Raw genomic sequence first — 22,822 nt, 5'->3', positions numbered from 1 at the left:
CCGCAAGAAATATGCATGTTCAGTAATCCCTGCATCAGACAGTCGAGCAAGATGATAAGCAGCTCCTCACATCGTGTTCACATCGTTTCCTCCACTAGAGACCTGTGCTGCACTGAATAATAATACAAATAATCATCCATTTTATTTATCCCGCACTTTTCATTCACAGAGAACCAGTGCTACAGAGTTAAAAACATAACAACAGACAGTACAACTGATAATAGTTAAAAAGTTAGCATGAGAAAGCCTTCCTAACTAAAACGGTTTTTAGGCCTGCGCCGAGAGTCTGGGCTGCTCTTAGGTGGGTTGGAAGAAGTGCCCAATTCAGCCTCCCTCTTTTTGAAGCCTATGCGGAAATTGCATTCTTTCAAATGGCCAGTGGGGGGCGCAGTTTGTGTAGCACTCCCCAGGAACATGCATTCAACTCTATGGGAAACGAGCCAACTTCTCTCTCGGTCTATGTCTTAAATAAACACTTTCCAAATGAGTTTATGGTCTGAAAAAACAATTTCAAGTATTTTTCATGCTCTCACGCGCTCAATTTTCTAAATTATAGCCCCATTTCGAGGAAAATAGACGACAAACATCGGATAATAAGAACAGTAATACTTCCGACCGGTAGAGGCAGCAATGTGCCGCAAGGCATCTAGTCTGCGGAAAGTACAAGAAAGTACATGAATAAGAAATTCGTAATGGTATTTATTTATCCTTTATTTAACCAGGAGAAGAAAAAAAACATTGAGACATGTAGTCTCTTTTGCAAGGGTGACCTGGCCAAGAGGGCAGCAACACAGAATCATACAATTAAGAACAGTACAATTGCAAGAATACTAAAAACAAGGGATATAAGGGATAACAGCACCTTATGAAAAACAGTTGCATTCTTCCTTTACAAAATTTTGGGCAAGCATTTTGAACTCCCCAAGAGTCACTAAGGCATCAAGGTGGAGTACATGTTGCAGCCTGTTCCATGCCTCCGGAGCACTATAGGAGAAGGCAGACTTCCCCAACTCTGTGAAGGCCCCCGGTGCTTTGAGTAGCATCCACCTAGAGGACCGAGTCAAATACGTGGGGTCAGAGAAGGAGAGCAGGCTACTAAGGTATAGGGGGAGTTACTTTATGATATTTTAATAATGTTAGTAGACATACGTAACTGCATAGATACCATACATGTAACGTCCTTCTCTGTATTCAGACCTGAATTATAAACCGGAAACCGGAGCACTTTATAAACTTTATAAATATAGTCACGTTATAAACAACTAACCAACGCTGGGTCATTCAATTTGGTCATTCAGTGGCGTTTTACTGCCATGTAAAGTAACTAGCTAGCATTAGCCACAGTAGCCGACTACCCATAATGCATTACGGCGATAAGAGAGACAGGGCAAATTCGGAAACTCCCCCGGCAGCCGCCCCCTCTCCCCATACTTCCGTGTAGAATGAATACATTCAACCAATCAATGATGAGCAGGAAGTGGGAGATTCAAGCCTCATTTGCTGCTATCAAATTCCAATCAGCTCGCATGGTCCAGATTTATATATACAGTCCATGATTGGAAGACTGTTCCAGAGGCGCAGCCTCAGTGTGTCTCTCTGTGTCACCTGCTCATAGTTCCAACAGGTAAGAAGCAGGAAGAGGTGGAGCCTGAACAGGAAGAGGAAGAGGACTGGGTGGATGCTGTCTATCCCCAGGCGCTGGCTGGATTCCTCCTGGTCATAACAGAGGAGGGAGACATGATCTATCTGTCAGACAGCGTCAGCCAACACATCGGCATCACACAGGTACAGGCCATGTACAGTCTGCACAGTCTACTTAGTCTATTTACAATCTGTACTGTCCAACATGTATACAGTCAGTAGACTAGGGCCCCTATTCTCCCACAGGCCTTCGGCGCTAAAACGGGCCTTAAACGCAAAAAAAACGTGCCTTGCGCCTGCCTCGGGAAGATATCAATATGGCTTTACGCTGCCAAATGCGCTTTAGGCCGAATGGGCGTGGCGCAGTCCCAGAATGGGCCAGAATGGGCGTGTCGGCCTTAAATGCCGGCGTAATGATATCTTCCCACCCGGCGTACCAGGCCTATTCAGTGCGCCGGTTGCGCGGAGCACTCCTCTGGCTCTCCTCTGTCACCCTTCTCTGTGTCACTCCCTCTCTCTTGCTCATATCAGTCTGACAGGCACAATACGACTCTCTCTCTCTGACTCCCTCGCTCAGACAGACACAACACGTCCCATAGAAAAAAGAAGTTGTAAGTTCACTGCAATGTGAATGTCCCAGCATGCATTGTGCTTCTCCATTTAGCTACTAAATAGCAACCAAATGAGCCGAAAACCTATATTAAGGGAGGATCTAAATAATGTGTAATGGTAACACAACCTGCAATTGTCGAACATTTCAATATTGGACCAAATAAAACATCGAAATGAAAACACCACCCTATGTGAAACATATATGTCCTCCTGGGCCTATATATATCTCTTGTCGATTTAACGTGATTTAGATAAGTGTCAGCGGAACGCACTTCTACTGTCATCTGCTATACTGTGATGTCCGCTCCAATAACTTGGCCCTACTTCACATTTAGTTTTACAATAAAAACACATTTATGCAATGACTTTACATAATGTAGGGTATATTTATGTGCATCATCCTTCCTGCAGCAGGCGAGAGAAAATGATATCTTTCTGGACAAACTTTCACCAATCTAATAGGCTATATTTTTCTAGCTGATGCATTTAGAACATTCTTTTCACTTTGATCTTGCTATAGTGTAGGGTATTTACATGCTTGCAGTATTTAAACTGCAGTTAGATTGGTTTGAGAAGCATAATAATATGGAATAATAGCCTATATATGGAGACAGACAGACTGGATGAAGGGAGGGGGGGGGCAGAGCGCTTGGCTTTTGTCTGGTTTTGCTGGACCACTGGAATTGGAGCTTAAAAGGCAAGCGTGCGATTCGTTTATTGCACTTATCCAATGAGCATGACGGTGCATAATTTTACGCTTAAAAGGCGTGGTTGTATGCGTTAGGCTGCGTGGAGCGCCAACACCAAGATATCAAGTGCGCTGGTCCACGCCCACTGCGCCAGGCGCTCGGCCTAGAAACTACGCCGATGCAAAGATAGGGGCCTAGATGTTTGTTTCAATATTAAAGAAGAGATATATATATGTAAAATGTTATACAGTGAGTAGAGAGTATCACAGTATACACAATGCACCCTGTAGTTCTGTATGCAGTTATCATGACCTAGTTATGTTCTCACATGTACCTGTTCTTTTAGAGAGAGCTAAGAATAGAGGGAAAAGATGGCTGCTCTCTCTCTCTCTCTCTCTCTCTCTCTCTCTCTCTCTCTCTCTCTCTCTCTCTCTCTCTCTCCCTCTCGCTCTTGCTCTCACTCCTGCTGGTTAGCTTAAGTTACTCAGAATAGGTCACATACTGTACTGTACCGTCCCGTACAGTAAAATCACAGACTGAGTGACTTCAGATTTAACCTGGTGTGGCTGTTATTAGTTGGGTGGGTGATGATGATTTAGTCATTATTATTATTACATTACCCATGCTTTATTTAGATGCCTTTTTAGTTTACATTGATTGTATTTCTTTGTACTTTTTTCTTTACTTCAATTGGAGTTGATGGCACTGCTCTTGTTGTTGTTGTTGTTGTCGTTGTTGTGGACAGCTGGAGTTGCTGGGTCAGAGTGTGTATGATTTCATCCATCCCTGTGACCAGGAGGAGCTCAGAGACCTGCTGACCCCCCGACCAGGTCAGAGAAACACAGAAACATAAGGAACACAACATGGAATACAGCGGATAGTGAATGGGGGGTGGGGTTGCTGGGGGGGTTACTAATGGACTTTTAACTGCATCTTACTTTAAAATAAAGTAATAAAAGCAAAACAAGACCTATGTCATGTTGCCATCAGTCTTGGGATGTTCTCCCTGCTCACAGAGGTTTTGAATGGATACACCAAAAACATCAGCTCGACTTTATTTCAGTGAGGGAGAAGAACGCATGCAATCTGATCCATCTGATGCAATGCATGACTGCCGATGGCTGTAGTGACGCAGGCCGTTAGCTTTGCCTGTGATGATGCTAGAATGGATCGGCTGCAGGGACATGAGGGTTGATGATTGGTTGGGGTTGGGGTCAGAGTTGTGTTCCAGATGTAGATGCATCTACGGCTGCCTACTGCGAGACTAGTAGCAGCTGGTTTTGTTTGTTACCTGGATCACGCACGGAGAAACGTCTGTGGTTGGTAATGTTGCAGGGTGTTCCGAATGGAGGGATCTTGTTGAGGGGAATACCGTTTATGTACACTGTGGATCGGAATGCAACCAAAGCCTTCCTGTGTCCAGGTGTGAGCGGGAAGCCTCTGGCAGAGCAGCAGAGCGAGAGGAACTTCTTCCTGCGAATGAAGAGCACACTAACCAACAGGGGGCGCACTGTCAACATCAAGTCTGCCAGCTGGAAGGTTAGTGCACGCACGCACGCGCACACACACACACTCTCAGTGGTTGCATCATGCTAGGATGGTTCAGTATCCAGCCAAGAGAGGTTATTCTAAGCTGGAAAACACACAGCACACACACATACACACACACACACACACACACACACACACACACACACACACAGCACACACACACACAGCACACACACACACACACACACACACACACACACATGCACGCGAGCGCTGGACAGGAGCCCGACTGTGAGTGAGATGTGAGTAATCATCACTGGCAGGCAGCCATGTTCACTCTTCAGAGTTTACATCGTTCCAGCTGTTTACTAAGATCATGTACACGGAACGCACGTGAACTGCACACACACTACAGTGCAATGAATATCTTTGTTTCCCATTCCGAAATTAACAAATTTACCACGAGAGGAAGGGGGTTGTGGCCACATTTACCACTGGTACAGGGTTGTGGCACGAGGCGAGCTACCAAATAATATAAAAAATACACAATTGTAACATTCAATTCATTTATTTACAATCATTACTGGTTTCAGAATACATTTATCCTTCCGCCACAGAATATAGTTCCATACACAAGATCAATGATTGCAGTTACATTTAGTTGCCTTTGAGCCAAAAAACAACTACCGGTAACCTATTCCTTAACGGGATTCACAGTTATTGATACATTGCCTGTAAAAGTACAGTTATTTAAACAGTTATCTAAAGCAGCCCGTTTTGGTGGTGGTGTGTTGATATCTGGTGACGGCAGAGGGCGTTTGTTTGTTTGACAGTCCCAGGTTCGGGGTCCGGGCGCTAGTCCGACCTCCCGCTAGTCCGAACTCGTGACAACTCAAGCTCAGCCAGTTCTCTCTCCCCAATTTCACCATGTCGTTCTTTGTTCACTTCACCTTCATCTTCATCTAACCACTGCTCAAAACTCAATCCACCCAGTAAATCAAACGTTACTACGAAATCGGACATTTCCTTGTTAGAGATCGGACATTTCCTTGTTAGAGATTTGTAGACTGACAGGCTAACAGTGGGCGGAGTCAGCACAGGCGTTCTTCATTCATCAGGGAGCGGAGTGATACTGCGGTTGGAGCCGAACTGTAGATTGTTGGCCTATTTACCACTGTTGCTAGCCAATCAGAATCCAGTATTCACTCATGCTGTTGTAGAATTTAAAATTGAGTTTAAAGTCACAATTAACATGTTCATCTTCTTAGCCATGCCGTACTGCACACCTGGAAAATAAGTTTTAGTTTAAAGTCGAAGTGAACCGGAACGGAATGCACCAGCGCAAGCGTCGGACACTGAAAACGAATTGAGAGGCGGACCATATACGTGTCGATGATTTGATTGACAATTCTGAGGACTGGCTTTGGCATTGGCAAATCCTGGCGTGTTCCACCCCCAAATCGAGTGGGATTCAGCCTGTTGTCATGCTACGTGAGTGGGATCCGCAAAGTACCAGGGAGCCAGCTGCTTTGTGCGGAGCAAGCGGACAATCCGATCCATAGGTGCTGCCCGCCCGCCTGGAATCTCCGAGAGACGACCCCAGCCAGGGAGGCTGTCAGGCTCGGAGACGCGCGCCATTATCGTTATAAATGTAAATAATATTCCTGGAATGCGTGTTTTAACGAGCCAGTTACATTTCTTTGCATTCTTAGACATTACCGTTTGATTTAGTTTGCATAATTGCTCAAGTTAGTACCGGTAGTTAGTTTATGGGCTAGAAACTCTGCCAGATGACAGGCACTAGGTGCCATTTTCCCCTTCATTTGGAAGAGAAAATTATCCTGTAATGAAGATTTGATTGACAGCTGCATGTCGTGAAATGATTGGTTGAAATGGGGTAGAAATTTGATAGTCCTAGGTGACGTCAGCAAACCCAATGAAATCTTGAAAAACGAACTTTTGGTGTGAAAAAGTGTGAAAAACTAAAGAAATTAGATTGTTGTGATTTGTTTTGCATACATTACTAAATAGGTGCACTGCATACCCAGGTATTTGAACTAAAAGAAAAGAAAAGTCATTCTTGGGTTCAGCTCGACTTTAAGTATACATTTGGTAAAGGATTTAACCTGCACCATGCTCTTTAAGCAACCAAAACAGTCCTTCGTCCATGATTGCATGCTGGGTACAAATCACTGCGGTGGGGGAAATAATTCCAACCACTATCAAAAATGATCTACCATCCCAGTTGGAGTAACAATGAAACATATCACCTCGCAGCAGGGCTTCCCCCAACCCAGTCTGCCCATTATCAACATTTTGTTGAATGTTTGTCTCTGCACTCAAGTCCAAATGTGCTGTTTACCAGGAAGAGACGGTTAAATTAGGAATAACATTTCTAGCAAGCAACATTTTTGGTGAATTCTCTCTCTCTCTCTCTCTCTCTCTCTCTCTCTCTCTCTCTCTCTCTCTCTCTCTCTCTTTCTCTTTCTCTAGGTCCTCCACTGTACAGGTTACATGCGTCCGCTCGACCCATCGTCACCCCCTGCGGGTGGAATGATGACACTGCTGTGCGAGCCCGTCCCTCACCCCTCCAGTGTGGAGTTCCTCCTCGACACCAGCACCTTTCTCACCCGCCACACCATGGACTTGCGCTTCACACACTGCGAGGGCAGGTAAACGCAACACACACACACACACACACACACACACACACACACACACACACACACACACACACACACACACACACAGGACATAGGTATAGCTGAATGTGAGATCACTGCTCATTGAACCAGGGCTTGTAAACAAAAGTCACGTGACTCACAACTTAGTAGCTTGTTCATTGGACAGAGGTTTGGTCACCTGTCCTCCTGCCAGTTACAGATTTTGGCACTCAGATTTGAAAGAACACACTTGGGAAAATATTCTACTGACAGATTTTTTGCTATGTGCACATTTGTTTATTTTCCGTTGGTCTCCAATAGTAATGATTATAGACGTACTATACAGTGCTGATGGCGAGTCAAGTAAATTATTAGTATTTTGTGTTCTTTCAGCTGGTAGAGGCATTTCTTGGTTGGTTGGAGTCCATTGGTTGGACTACATTCTAATCTGACTACTATAATAAGGTGGAGCCGTTCTGCATGCGATATTTCTAGTCTTAATGAACCGTGCCACAGTTCAGTTCAAAAGAGTACAGCAGAAGCATAATAGAATTCCTTCATCCTGTTAATTTGTGAATTATAATTATTTTCTCTCTCCTGTTTCTCTCCTTCCATCTTTCTGTTTCCAGGGTGACGGAGTTGGTGGGATATGAGCCTGACGATCTGATTGGCCGCTCGGCCTACGAGTTTCACCATGCCCTGGACTCTGATCACGTCAACAAGAGCCTGCACACATGTGAGTTTCAGAGCTGTGTGAGCTGGGCATTTTGAGGAGCAAGAGGAAGAAGAAGAAGAGGAGGAAGACAAATGAGAAATACATGAGGGTCCATCAGCCAAACTTTCTGGACCAAAAATATGATTAAACCTTGAAATAATGTGTGTCTACCCCACCCAACACAATGCCTGAATAAGCATACTGTACACATCCCTCCGGGGCTCAAACTCACAACCTTTGCCACCAATGACAAGTTGTGATCTAGTTGAGCTACCTGAGAAGTGGAAAAATCAGAAGAGGCTTCACACTATGATTTAACCAACCAACAGGGTGCAGTATAATGGATGTTCATGCATTCACAGGCAAATGTCAAACTAGTGTCAAATATTCAGTATTCAAGACAAAATTCTGAGAATTTGCATACTTCATCTAGACAACAATAGAGATGTCTGTAATGCCTGTATCTCTGTCTGTCTGTGCTGTGCAGTGCTGTCTAAAGGTCAGGTGTGCACCAGTCAGTACCGCTTCCTGGCACAGAGGGGGGGCTTTGTGTGGGCGGAGACCCAGGCCACCGTCCTGTACAGCAAGACGTCACAGCCCGAGGCCGTCGTTTGCCTCAACTTCATCCTCAGGTGCTTCCTGTCATATGACTCCATGTGACTGAACCATCTGTGCTCCTTTGAAACAATATAGTTGTTATGCAAAAGCTCAGAGTAGTTGTGATGGTTGACTTTATTAGTTCATGCTTGCAGTCACATATACTGAAACGGAGCCGGATTTTATAGAGACAAGATCTATTGTCAAGACTTAGAACTTTTTCAAGTCATCAAAGTACAAGTCAAGTCAGAACAAATCAAGAGTCCAGTATCAATACCTGCCAACACTCCCGATTTACACGAGTCTCCCGATTTTTAACCCTTTCTCCCGCTGTGTTCCCGATTGGTAATTTCTCCCGCTAATCTCCCGATTTGTAGCATATGTGTGGTGGTACCTGGCAACCCAACCCAGAGGCAGTGATGAGTGACGCACGGTGTGTAACTGTGTCACTGCACTTGTTCACGCTCTCGGTGGAGGACAACAATCAAACACGTCCCAAGAAGAAGAGATGCGCTGCCAAATTTCAGTGCGAGACCTTCCCGTTTCTAACCGCTAGCCACATTAGCAAATACCATGCGTTTAGCAAGCTATGCATTTTGCAAGCTATGTCGGGCTATGTCGTTTTGTAAGCCATGTAGCCAGTATGTCAGGAAAATTACGTTAGTAAACATGCCCGCTAGCCACATTAGCAAATACCATGCGTTTTGCAAGCTATGTTTTGCAAGCTATGCATTTTGCAAGCTATGTCAGGCTATGTCGTAAGGTATGTATGTAGCCAGTATGTCTGGAAAATGACATTAGCAACATGCTAAACATTGATGCCAAACACAAACAAGCTTTGGAAGCACAGAGGGGAACATCATGAGTTTGATTTCTATAATCAGTTTCAACTTCAATAAATTAAATCCTAGAATGTAGTCATGGAAGTCTGGACAAAATCATATCTAACTAGACATATATTCTCAGATTCCCAGACTAAATTAGGGTTCCTTAATATACTGGTAATTAAGATATATAATTTAGAGATATATAATTTAGATTAAGAATCACTGATTTAATTAATCTCACCTTATCTAGAAAGAAAGACATTTTCTAATAATAGTAAAAAGAAAAACTATTTTCATGTTATTCACTGCTCTGTGTAAATTGCCAGTAAAATAATCTATCATCTTCTCCTTCTCCCTCTTTATCTTCTTCTTCTGCAGTGCGGTAGAGCAGAGGGACGTTGTGTTTTCCGTGGAGCAGACTCGCTGTGGCCGGCCACCTAGAGCCGAGCCCCAGTCCCTTGCCACGGCAGCGGAGGATGGTGGGACTTCTGACCCGTGTGACCCCCGTGACCCCTGTGACCCTGACCTGAAGGTCGGGCAGACCGGCTTAGAGCTCTTCCTCAAACTGAAGGAGCATCCAGAGGAGCTTCTGCAGCTGACGCCCGAGTCTGGAGACGCCATCGTCCCGCTGACAGGTGAGACGGATATAAACACCATGCAGGGCTCCAGTCAGTTTATGAATCAACTCATAATTCTAATTCAGATGAGGAATTAGAATGTGAAAAAACCTGCAGTAAACAAAATTGGAATTGAAATTGAATTAGTTTTTTGTTTTTATGACCATGATACCATAATATAACATGTAGTGTAATGTATTATCTTTACTGAATATCAGAAAGGGACCGTTCAGGTGGTAATTGATAGAAAACATGCAATTGTAATCGATACATTATTATTGAATGTGTTTGATTTGTTGAACTTGTTTATTCCAATTACAATTTTTATCTTTATTATGAACTTTATTTATATAGCAGTTTTCTAAAACAAAGTTTACAATGTCACAAGTGCCTTCTAGAGAGAGAAACAAAGCACAGAAGAAACAAGGCCAACAACATTACCGGTAGATTAAAAAGGATAAATAATTTGTTATGGTGCGTCCAGGTAGTGCAGCGGTAGATTCCCTGCCTACCAACATGAGGGTCGCAGGTCTGAGCCCCCGTGTTCCCTCCGGCTTGGTTGGGCGTCCATACAGGCACAATGTCTGCGGGTGGGAAGCTGGATTAAGGCTGCTGCGTGGCCTCGCCTGCTCTATTGGCATGCACAGCGCACATTTGCCAACTTCGCATCATCGAGTGCTTGAGTGATGTCATAGACAATGTGACATCAGTGACATCACTGATGATGTCATAGACAATGTGACATCAGTGACATCACTGATGATGTCGTAGACAATGTGACATCATCAGTGATATCATAATTACAGTGACATCACTGATGATGTCACAGTGGGACACAAATTTAAACAAACAAACAAACAGAGCCAACTTACTCCCTTTTATATACTGTATGTATGTATGTATGTATGTACAGTATGTACGTATGTATGTATGATGATGATTTATTTAACCTTAGACATGTTAGACTAATTCAGATCAAGGACATCTTCTATAAAAGATCATGCTCATTAAAGGGAAGGAAGATGACACTATGACCGTGAGATTAATGTGTGAGCTTTAACTTGTTGGTATGATGTTATATTTTTGACTGAAGGCTTTGTGTTTTTGGTCTCGGTCTCTGTCAGACATTGTGGAGCTGTCGTTTGCCAGTCCTCCCAGTCCCAACCTGCTCCCAGACTCTCCTCAGGACCTGTGCACTCCAGAGCTCCACCAGCTGCTCTCCCCCATCTTTGACACCGCTACTCCACCTTCATCATCATCATCATCACCAGCAGCAGCAGCCTCACCTGATCCTGATTCAGCACCAGTAAGGATGATCTAAACCTGGTTATAGGCCCTTTTCACGTCACGTCAGACAACTTCCTTTCTGACCCGTTGTCAGCACTTCTGGTAGGAGCTGCCAGGTTTGTTTACAGTCTGTTGCAGCACGTAATTCATACAGTCCCATTCGCAGCTGTCAGAAATACATTTAGATGATGTCAAACGATTTGCAGACAAATTTTCGCTCACAACAATAGACTGTTATGTAATGTAGGAATGAAACAACAACTTGAAGAAACGTTAATTTCGAAAGGTAAAGGTAAGACTAATAATGTTTACTGTGCACCTCATGGTCCTGACACCAGCTTTTGTCTTTGCTACTGGTTTAGATACCTCCATGTCATTTGTAGCCTCCGACGCGATTCCCTCTAATATAATAATGATGCACCATTAATTGACTTGAAATCACTGTCACTGTGACACTTGTACGACGAGCGTATCGACATTTTCCGCTGCCTGGGAGTTTTTTTTAGTGCATCTCTTAACCAACGTATAAGGAGGGACTGTCTCCTCACTGCTTAGCAACAGTGAGGAGACAGTCCTGAAAGGGGCTATCTGCAAGTCGTCTTACATCATCTAAACGTATTTCTGGCAGCTGAGAAAGGGACTGAGTGAACTCTGTGCTGTGACAGACTGTAAGAAACCAGCCGGCTCCCACTGGAAGCACGGATACATCACAACGGGTCAGAAAGGAAGTTGTCTTACGTCATTGTGAAAAGGGCCTATTTGTTCCCCACCTATTTACAGTACTACCCCAAGGTACTACTACTGTAATCTGTAAACTGTGACTGGCCATCTTTGTTAGCTGGTTACTAGTGGTTACTAGAGTGTAACTAGATGGCTGCTAGGTTATTACTATTCGTTGCTAGGGTTTTCTAGGTGGCTAGGTGAATCATAATGATTGCTAGCATATTATGATGGTTGCTAGGGTATTACTATTACTATGCTTGGTAGGCCATTAGATGTGTTTGCTAGGTGGTTACTAGGTGATTACTAAGTGGTTGTGACTGTAGGGTGGTACCAGGTGGTTGGTAGGTCATTAAAGTTGTTGGCTAGGGGTGTTGCTATGTCATTGATTACTAGTGATCGTTAGGGTGGTACTCTACCAGGTGGTTGCTAGGTGAATGCTCATAATAGTAGCAGTAGTACAGTAGAAGCAGTAGTGGTAGTTTAGTAGCAGCAATAGTAGTGCTGTAAGTAAGAAGTCATAATGTGTTCTCAGTCACATAGAAAGCTAATAGAAAAATGTCTGAACCAACAATGAATTTGTTCATTTCTCTCTCTCTCTCTCTCTCTCTCTCTCTCTCTCTCTCTCTCTCTCTCTCTCTCTCTCTCTCTCTCTCTCCCTCCCGTCCTCTGTCCCTCCATCAGAGCCTCGGTGAGGAGGAGGAAATGACCACTGACATGGTCGAGACGTTCTTTGCGGGTTGTGCAGAAGACATTGAGAAGAAAGAGAGAGAAGATCAGGGGGTAGGAACACACACACACACACACACACACACACACACACACACACACACACACACACACACACACACACACACACACAGAGGTATTCTTTATGCTAGTTCTTTCTTTCTTTCTCTGCATGACTGAATCCATCTGTTCAATCACAGTTAAATTGTATAGATTGTATAGTTTCTCACCTGTTTCCTGTCTCTTTAACCTGTTTTTCTCTCCTTTTCTACCACTCTGTCTGTCTCTCCTCCACTTGTCTGTCTGTCTCTTCCCAGGATGTGTGGGCGATGGACCTGGAAGAGATGGACCTGGATATGCTGGCTCCATACATCTCTATGGACGATGACTTCCAGCTGACGTACCATAGCAGCCTGCGAGAGGAGGCTGACATGCCCTTCTCCTCAGCTGACCCCCCCTGCACAGCAGATGCCATCACAATCACACTCAGGAGGAAACGGTATGCCATGCAACAAAAAGATTCTAAATTGAACCCCAGCTCACTTCCTGTGCAGTGTTTGCTATGGACAGGGGGAAAAAGAAAAGAAGAAGCAGAGCAGGACTGACAATTCCGTGAAAACTGTCTATACATTTACTATACACTCTATACACTCTTATCCAGAGCAACCTGGAGTTGGTGGTGATGATGATGCTTTGTGGAATTATGCTGACTCTCTCTCTCTCTCTCTCTCTCTCTCTCTCTCTCTCTCTCTCTCTCTCTCTCTCTCTCTCTCCTCCCCTCCATTAGGCCCCATGATCCGGATGAAGAAACGCTGTCCAAGCTGGTGGTTCAGGACAAGAGACAAAGACACGCCCCTTCCTCTATAGAAGAGGAACTACTTCTCAGTCACAGATTACTGGTGAGAGGAAGAAGGGAACGGAGAGGACGGGGGTCAATGAATAGGGGGAAAATACCCTGGGGGAAAAAGATGACAAGTTAACAAGCATTTTCATCCTTTTTCATATTTCAAATCAAATTATGTTACTTCACAGGCAGAAATACAGATAAAATCTCCACTCTTCATTTAGTCATGATTTAAATTTAATTGAAACAATTGAAACAAGTGCTGCCAGCACAGTAAGATAATGTGACAAAATATAAGCGTTAAAGTAGAGAGTAAAACACATTCATCTCTGTCAGAGACTAGATGAAGAATCCCCATTGGTCTGCTTCCAGCTTTGATTTGTTTCACAGTTTGTTTGTAGTCCGGTGAGTTAAAGATCAAAATATTATTAGCGAAATGTAAATACCAACACTTAACATACAGTAAGGCTTGGTAGGTGCTTTCATCCAAAAATTCTTATTATATGAGTGCTTATGTATTTTTAGGGGACATCAAGTGGGTGCTAATCAGCTTAATGCAATATTTCCATTACAATGTTTACATTGTTCAAAGTAACAGGATAACCCAGTTTACATGGATTCATTTCATAATCAATCTATAGACGGTTTTCACGGAATTACGTTGCTAGGGAGCAGTTTGGAACCTAGCTTATTCCCTGTCAGTTATTATACTAGCAAACACTGCAACAGGAAGTTAGCTGGGGGAAATTCAGAATGTTTATGTTGTCGAGTTGAAGCCGTATATAGTACTTGGTTTTGTGATCTCCATGTTTTTAGGGCTGCCTGGAGGAAATGGACCAATCAGATCTGGAGCTGGAGCCCGGCCCCATGAGGCAGAGTCAGCTGCTGACGGACAGAGACCCTGTTTTAGGAGGGATGCAGGGACTGTGTGATACTGCAGGTAGGCCATCACACACACACACACACACACACACACACACACACACACACACACACACACACGTACATGCGCTCACTCACACTCACTCACTCACACACACACACATACACACACACACACACACACACACACACACACACACACGTACATGCGCTCACTCACACTCACTCACTCACACACACACACACACACTCACACACACACACACACACACACACACACGTGCGCGCGCTCACTCACACACACACACACACACACACACACACACACACACACACACACACACACACACACACACTGGTGGTTGTAGTCTTGAAAACCTTGGACCATAGGTCTGGACCGAGGGGGGAGTTCCGGTTATCAAAACTGAGGCCAATGGGGAAGTACCAAAAACTCTAGTTCTTTGAATGGCCACTTGAGGCTGGCTCCAAAAGGGGTCATTCTCCATTCACCCCATGTTAAAATGCCCAACTTTACAGTAGAAATCAACTTGTTTACAGTAAAAGTTTAGAGTAAAAGATGTATTTTCTTGCCCCAACAGATTGGGTGCTTGTGAATCGGCACGCAATTTCGAAGAGTGCTGAAAACTGCGATCCACATACCAGGCTAAGAGATTTAGACTAGATTTATTAACTAACAGACAGTTCTCCACTCATGATGGAGACAGACATGGTTGTTAGGAGATTTGGGTTACAACTGCAAAGCCACTATACATAAATAGGAAAACACACACACACACACACACACACACACACACACACACACACACACACACACACACACACACACAGAATGAGGCAGTGTTGTCTGACAATTGTGACCATTTTTGTCATGTAGCTCTGATGAGGGACATGTTTACGTCCCGCCCACCTGACCTGTCGCCTCTCTCACCTCTGACTTGATGGAGCTCCTGTCAATCACGCCGTGGCTCCACGTCTTCGCTTGATGTGAGGAACAAGTCAACGCAGGATTCACAAAATGCAGACACATACACACACACACACACACACACACACACACACACACACACACACACACAGGCTCAGATATGTACGCACATGAAATCATCCTTGCACACGCACATATTGTATAGTGTAGCGCACACACACCTCGCTGCTCGTGAGGTCAAACTGAAGCAAGACAACTTCTTTAAGGTGCTGACCCGTCATGACCTTTATCACTGAAGCAGATTTAATGTGAGAACTCAGTGGTGCTAATAGGTGGTGCTAATGTTTTGTAAAGTACATGAAAAGTGTGGAAAGAGAGAAAATCCTCCATGCTGTACCATAGTGTTTGCTAAGCAGCACACAACCTGGGTACAGTCTTTCTTAGTGTTTGTTTTAACCTTCTTGAAGTACCAGATGGGTGGGGTTTACTACATCCAGTGGCCTAGCTCGGGCTTTGACTGAGGAAGCCGCGGAAGTGATACTGAAAACTGTAGTTCCTCGAATGGCCACATCCCCTCATTCTGGCTTCCCCCCCTCAGACCCAACCAATCTTGTTTGTATGGACGCCCGACCAAGCCGGAGGTAACACGGGGCGTGAACCTGCGACCCTCGTGTTGGTAGGCAGGGATCTACCGCTACACTACTCGGATGCCTAATTCGCTCATATATAGGCCTATAAAATCAATTGATAAAAAATAACTAAACAGGTTGTAGAATATGCCAACATATATAACATAAAATTAAATATTCAAGCCTTCACACACAGCCTCCCTGGCGCTTTGACTGAAATGCCTCAAGGATCATGTGCGCAATTTTTTTTGGCATCAGCCAGTATGTTTTGGGGGTGATTGACAGGTTGCCTGTCCAGTGATCACGCAGCTTGCCAATCATGGACCGATAGCAGGCGGAGCTGCGGCTCTGGGAAAGCCTTCATGCCGTCTTGCGCGAGCTGCGCAAAGAACCCCGAGATGGCGACGGCCACTCTAGGCTTCAAAGCGGGAGTCCAAAAACCAATGGATGACGTCACACTGACTGTCCATATTTTTAGATGGTCGATGAGATGACTGTACTGTATCAGAGCAATTTAATGTAGAGACGTTCAGGTGTCTATCACAAAAAACGTCTATTGACTACCATGTAATTTGATCACTTTTTGGCACGCATTATATCACCCTACAGGAAGCAGCGAAACATGCCCGTCTGGTACTCCAAGTGGGGTCAAACAAGTTGATAAGAATTCTTTTCAACTACTATTTGTCCCTATCAGGAGGATGGATTTTACCAGGCTAATTTGACCCAGGCCAGATACCCAGAGTTTGTCTGTCTGTGTGTATGCAGCAATGCACGTCTTCCTCAGCTACAAAGTCAAAGAAACAAATAAACGCACATCGGTCGACGTTGAAAGAGATTTTTTTTAATTTTACCTCAAGATATTCAGTGGCATGAATTTGATGTTTTTGATAACGTGATGAGTATAAACTCAAGCCATATACACATACTGTACACACTTATACACAAATACATAAATACATAATGAGGATTGTTTTTCACCTTTGCAGAGAATCTCCAAAGCATCATAAGTTCATAACTCACACACACACACACACACATACACACACTAGGGCTGCACGATTAATCGTAATAAAATCGCAATCTCGATTCATACCTCTATGCGACCTCATTCCTCAATGACAACGATTCTGCTGCATGTTCAAATCATTGGGGACATCCCTTGCATCACATCAAGCACGCCTGCATTTCACCACATGACGAAATGCGCATACAGTATGTGTTGGATAAGGATTCATCAAGCATTTGTTGAATCCTTATGCTTATGTCATATACACACACCTTTATTTCTTTATTCTAATCATGTAGACAGATTTTGAGAGTGTCCATGTTGTTTTTCATGGTAATGCCTGTTTCATGTTTATTATAATGGATAACTCTGTATGATCTGCCAATTGATAGGTTCTCTTGGTCTTTCCATTTGTCCATATTTTTACTAGGGTTCTGAATGCCGATACGGACAATATCTTTAGATATGTCCATTTCATGCTAAAAAGTACTCAGTGTTTCCCCCAGAATTGTCTTCTTGTCTCTGGGAAACATGTCTGCATTTTAAATCAAGAATCAGTTACAATAAATCATTATCGAAGAATTAAATTAACAATAATACGTGCAAAGAAAACGACAAGTCGTGTCATGTGAGGTCAGGTCAGGTTTTCCAGACCTGGACGACATAACTGGCCGATATATCTGATATTTAATAAAAGGACAATATGGGCAGACCAACATATCAGTCCATCCATACAGACACGGCAGTGCCCCAGGTTCACACACTTACCAGGTTTCATCTGGATCATCTAAAACATTCTCCTGTCTTTGATTGAATTGAGCTCAGCTGTAGTCTCTCAAGCAAGGCCATATATCCTACATCAGACTGTAGAAACCCCAGGAACTTCCGTCTATTCTCCTTCTTTCATTGACAGTTTCAGTTTGAGCTAACCAGGATCCTCAGAGGCTCGAACTGTTGTCTATTACTGTATGCTCTATTATTTTCTACTGTTTTCCAGTCAAACTCAGTCATCACTCTTTCCACTCCCACCAAACACACTGACAAACCAACAAACAGAGTATTTCAGTGGCATCTTTTTATGTATGTTCTTTTTATAAACTTTATGTACTAAACCTTTTTGAAAACAAGATGAAAAGCTTTTGTACGGTCTCCTGCTGTGAGTGGGACTGATATTACTGTATTATCCAACATGTATTTGTTCCAAACCTGTGTCAAATAACACTTACAACTTCATCTTGGCTGTTTGTTTTACCCTTCTTGGGGTCCCAGGTGGGTGGGGTTTGCTGCATCAGGACTGTGCAGGTAGTGTCAGGTGAGTTATCAATCATAGGAAAGATTGCTCATTTTTATTTCAGAAAATGTCCTGGCATTGTCTAAACTTTCTGGCACAACAGCAAAAACAAACTATTGCCAGACGCTGTTTAATGCAGGTTTGATTTGTTCCTTGTATCATAATGTTATGATGACATAATAGGCTAAATTAGGTACTCAAGCAGTAATAAGTTTGTTTTCCTAGATGTGTGTGAATTAAGCAGGACAGATAGCCTAGTAGCTTGTTTATATACTCATTAGAATAGAGCACTGTTGAACACTAGTATTCATGTTTTGTTGTCATTTATGAGTAATACATTTGAAATATATGACTTTTATAGGATTCTGCTCAGCATATAATGGTGCAAACTACACATCTGTGTTTCAGTTGCAGCATTTTATGACATTTTACAATGCTCTCTTCAGATACGGATATTTGTTTTTGATATAGTGGAAGATTTAATTCCTCATGTCTTCATTTGGATGATATACATTGGTAGCCTAGGTAAACCCAGCCCCCACGTGACGAGTCACTAGTGACTGAGAACAGGTCTGAGAGCAGGTCACGTGGGGGATGGGTTTACCCAGGCTAATACATTGGTCCTACACACTCAAAGTACCAATGCCATTTTAAAAGTGCAATCTAAGAGACAATTACATGTTAAAGAATGTATTTGTATCTGTCATAACTCAAGCAACAGTGTCCTCAGATGAACTGCAGCCGGTTTGTCATCTGAAACACGTTAGCTCTTCCAGAACTGACTGTGCCTTTTCTAATCTGCCTTTCTTCTTGTGAAAAGACATTTAAAAAAAGTTTTACTCTGTGCTTTAAACCACGGAGACTAGAAGACTCTTGTTCTTTGTACTGTTTTACCCTGTATGTATTCTCCACTTTAATAAAGATGTTTAAGGACATGCGTCTGCTGCTCTGTGGTCTGTGTGTGAGCTGCATGTCAAAGTCCTCGTGTTAAGGGCAGCACAGCGCATCCATAGCTGATTATTGGTGGATGTTAACAAACACACTGATTTTGAAGCTTTGGTAACAAATCAAGAGTCCAGTATCAATTTAATATCTTAAAGAAAACGAAATATCCAGGACTTTGCAATGCAATGGTTTTAATAGGCTACAAACTTGGTAAGAGCATCATGAGTTTGATTTCTATAATCAGTTTCAACTTCAATAAATCCAATCATTCCATACAAATTCAGAAAACAGAATTTAAATGCAGTCGTCTGCTGGAACAAATCTCATCACTTTCAATCAAAGTAATTTACACAAACACAAAATCTCATATATCAAGTCAAGAGTTTAGAAACCTTTTCAAGTAATCAAAGTACAAGTCAGAGTCAAGTCCCAAGTCAGACTTGACTTGACTCCAAGGAGATGTATCAATGTTGTTGTAGTTCCTGCTGCTCACCAACAGAGAGCAACAGACATCCAAAATTACCTTTATGCCCCTTTAAAGTCCATGGCACACCAATCAAACATTCTACAACAAACACAGATGTTTGTTTGGTGTGCCATAGCTGTGTGCCCTTGTTTGGAGATGTTTGGTCACATTCTATTCCACATGTTCAATCCTTGTTTGCCTGTGTTTAGACCATGGCACACCAATCAAACATTCTCCAACAACTGTGGAGAATGAACTGTGGCTTTACTCTGTCAGCAAACCTAACTCAATAGAGGATCCCAGGTGTGTCCCAGTGTCAGTATTCTCTCTTTTTTTTATATATTTTATTTAGCAATTTTCAAAACGTAAAACAGAAACGACAACAAAAGGCTCAGACAGAGAAAGAAAAAACAAACAAACATAGTTCACATTCCAATACTACAGCTTGGCACTACCAGCCACGTAAGGTCCCCATGTGCCTGCAAGGGATGTGCATGGGATCCCACGCAAAGGGTCCATGAGAAGTCAGTTATGCGAGTCACGTACCGCTATTAACCTCATCCAAATAGGCCAGAAACGGGTCCCAGATAACCAAGAACTTCCCAAGAGAATTTGTCCTCAAAAACCGGAGCCTCTCCATACGTATAACCGAGATCATGTCCATAGGGAGGAGCAGAGAGGATTCCGAGCAGCCGAAAATGGCGAGTTCCGCCTCCGGCTGAAGGGTTATTCTATAGGCCTTAGAGTACCAGTCAAATATTTTGGCCCAAAAACCAGATAATGAAACACAAAACCAAACAGTGTCAGTATTCTCTTAACCGACCTACTAACCACATTGTACCACAACGTGCCATGATTTGTTTACATTGTTTGGATATCTCATCTCATATCTCACCCGATCTCCTCTGATATCTTGTGTGAAGCTGTGAAAACAAGACATGAAATTGAAAGAAAGAAAGAGTCTACTTGAGATTTCTTGGACCCAGTAATGTTTCCTATTAACCATTATACTGTAATCGAAATGTCATCTATGGGCCTAATGGATGAAATTCAACTTGGTTGCTAAGAATTGCATGTTGGGCAATTCAAGTAACTAGAATAATAATACTATCTATATATCAGTGGCAGCTCATGAGCTTCAACACAAGGGAGGACTTTGGAAACACTGTGATCATGACTGGGACTTGAACCCAGCTCTCTGGTGTGAAAGGCAGCTGGTTACACCCTCCATCCACCATCCACGACTCCCTTACTGGCTTTGCCACTTTAACACTAATACGTTATGTTTATGCAAGTAAAACATCTTGGTTAGGCTTATGGTTTGGGTTCGGTTTGAATAACAAAAAAGTTAAATGTGACTCGCGGTTGAAATCCCGACTTTGGGCATTTTTTTGCAGTTTGAAGACTGATTTAGAGGACTATCTCATTTTAATTTAGCATTAGGATTAGACTGTTGTGATGTCATTATTCAGTTTTAACCATCAATAATTGTTCCTTTTCTCATTAGAGTAAATAGCCCTACTGTATATTTATTTCGAGATTTGTGTCAATTATTTGTGCTGTTAGGCCCAGGAGAAACAGAGTTGAAGTGGGAATCATTTCTGGCTGAGCAATGCAATGCATCTCAAAATAAAGTAATCTATTTACAGTTAGTTTGTCAGTAAACGGTTTGATGAATAAATCAATCAAAACCACTCCACTACTGTACTGCTGACATTAGCTGTTGTAAAGACAGGGGGAGTGACTATCAGCTACTGCAGCTACTGTCATCAACTCAACTTACCAACATACTCGTTTAGTTATAGTACATTCCATTGCATGGAGGGGAAGGTTATGCCAAATTCATCAACTTTGAAGCGTTATTAACCCCCCTTCCCAACATGCTAGGTTGAAATGCTTCGTCCCAATCGATTCCTTATTTCTTTTACTTTCATATGGTATAGAGATCATCACTCTAGCTTTAAAAATGAGCTCGCTGTCATCCGTGGCTGTACGGGCCAAATTCAGTTTAAAAATGTGGGAGTTTAAGGTTGCCGTTTTTTTTGTTTTTTTTAATGGCAGGCTATACAGCATGAAACAATATAATACGAAAAAATGGGACTGCTTGGTGGACCATTTGCACGCCGAATTTACTAGAAGACCCGGATAACTTTAACTTAATTGACTCGGACCTGAGTCAGACCTATTCCAACAATGAAGGACACAGCACTGCGGCATATTGACCAGGCAGAGAGGCTTGGAAGCTTGGCGCTTGGACCCGGAACTAGTATTGTCGGGAGGTCATACCTCACAGCTTAACAAGCGAATAGCTTACTCATAAACATGTGGATATTGTGTGATGTTTGAAGGTTGTTTTCTCAATCCCTGCCTCAGGCAGCACCAGTGCTGCTATTTTTATCATCATCAGTAGTTTGAACACTGATAGAAATAAGCTGATGTAGGAGTCTAGTCAGTCTCTGACTCTAGCTCAGTCAGATAAACAGCTGCTCACTCATTCAATTCTGACCTATCTCACTCTTTATGCTCTGTGTTGTTGTCAGTGTGAACACTGTGTGTAGAATTCAGAAGGTGTGCTCCAAACAGCTTATAGCTCAGCATGATGAGTTGCTGTGTCTGTCGCTACATGACAGGTGGGATGTTGGTTCGATTCCCGATGGAGGAGACAGCACCATTCTCTCTTTAACATCACTAGCTCTTTACGCCTAGCAGCCAGCTTTAATATGAATTAATTTGAAGTGTAATAAAAGAACATTTTTATGCCTATTTCCACTTTTATTCAAATATAAATAACATTGCTGCCTCAAAATACACAGATGAAAGTTCAGTCTGTGCACATTCCAGGTTAGAACTCACCACCTCTCCCTCTGAAGGCAGCTGACATACACAGGGAACCACGAGGGACTGTCACTGATGCTGTATTTCTCTGTGTATGACTTTTGAAGTGCCTGGCTATAGGTCAAAATCGGGAAAAGGCGATATTTTAGCTTTTAGTCAATTTAGAAATAGTTAAGTAGACTCTGTTATGGCAACCGATTAATTACTGGACTTCCAAACATCAATTTAGACTATAGATCACCTTTCTAAATTGATTAAAAGCAACAATACAGTATAACAATTTCCTGGTTTCAGCTTCACTATTTATATAATTCATGCTAATTTCCAGTTTTGGCAATTAATTAGCTCATTATGGTAATTGCTCAAATTGCCCAACATGCAACAGAG

At 42.9% G+C, this 22,822-nt stretch overlaps 1 protein-coding gene across 2 annotated transcripts in view; it reads left to right on the top strand.

Annotated features, from left to right (window-relative positions):
• The window catches only part of hif1al (hypoxia inducible factor 1 subunit alpha, like), a 38,017-nt gene extending 18,903 nt beyond the window's left edge, over nucleotides 1-19,114 (top strand). Inside the window, exons 3-15 of one of the 2 annotated variants that reach the window (XM_083637077.1) lie at nucleotides 1,625-1,785; nucleotides 3,688-3,772; nucleotides 4,366-4,481; nucleotides 6,927-7,105; nucleotides 7,726-7,832; nucleotides 8,299-8,443; nucleotides 9,614-9,870; nucleotides 10,977-11,158; nucleotides 12,544-12,642; nucleotides 12,906-13,087; nucleotides 13,376-13,487; nucleotides 14,249-14,372; nucleotides 15,210-19,114. In XM_083637077.1, the coding sequence (XP_083493203.1) occupies nucleotides 1,625-1,785; nucleotides 3,688-3,772; nucleotides 4,366-4,481; nucleotides 6,927-7,105; nucleotides 7,726-7,832; nucleotides 8,299-8,443; nucleotides 9,614-9,870; nucleotides 10,977-11,158; nucleotides 12,544-12,642; nucleotides 12,906-13,087; nucleotides 13,376-13,487; nucleotides 14,249-14,372; nucleotides 15,210-15,274 (1,814 nt within the window). In that variant the 3' untranslated portion in view covers nucleotides 15,275-19,114. Of the gene's footprint in view, nucleotides 1-1,615; nucleotides 1,786-3,687; nucleotides 3,773-4,365; nucleotides 4,482-6,926; nucleotides 7,106-7,725; nucleotides 7,833-8,298; nucleotides 8,444-9,613; nucleotides 9,871-10,976; nucleotides 11,159-12,543; nucleotides 12,643-12,905; nucleotides 13,088-13,375; nucleotides 13,488-14,248; nucleotides 14,373-15,209 lie in introns of both variants that reach the window. The other variant, XM_083637076.1, reaches the window with a different exon arrangement.
• The last annotated feature ends 3,708 nt before the right edge of the window (nucleotides 19,115-22,822 follow it).

This window comes from Poromitra crassiceps, assembly GCF_964638095.1.
Source record: "Poromitra crassiceps genome assembly, chromosome: 5".
NCBI classification, from domain to species: domain Eukaryota; kingdom Metazoa; phylum Chordata; class Actinopteri; order Beryciformes; family Melamphaidae; genus Poromitra; species Poromitra crassiceps.
The sequence above is the reverse complement of the archived record's forward strand: the minus strand, read 5'-3'. Positions and strand labels throughout refer to the sequence as shown.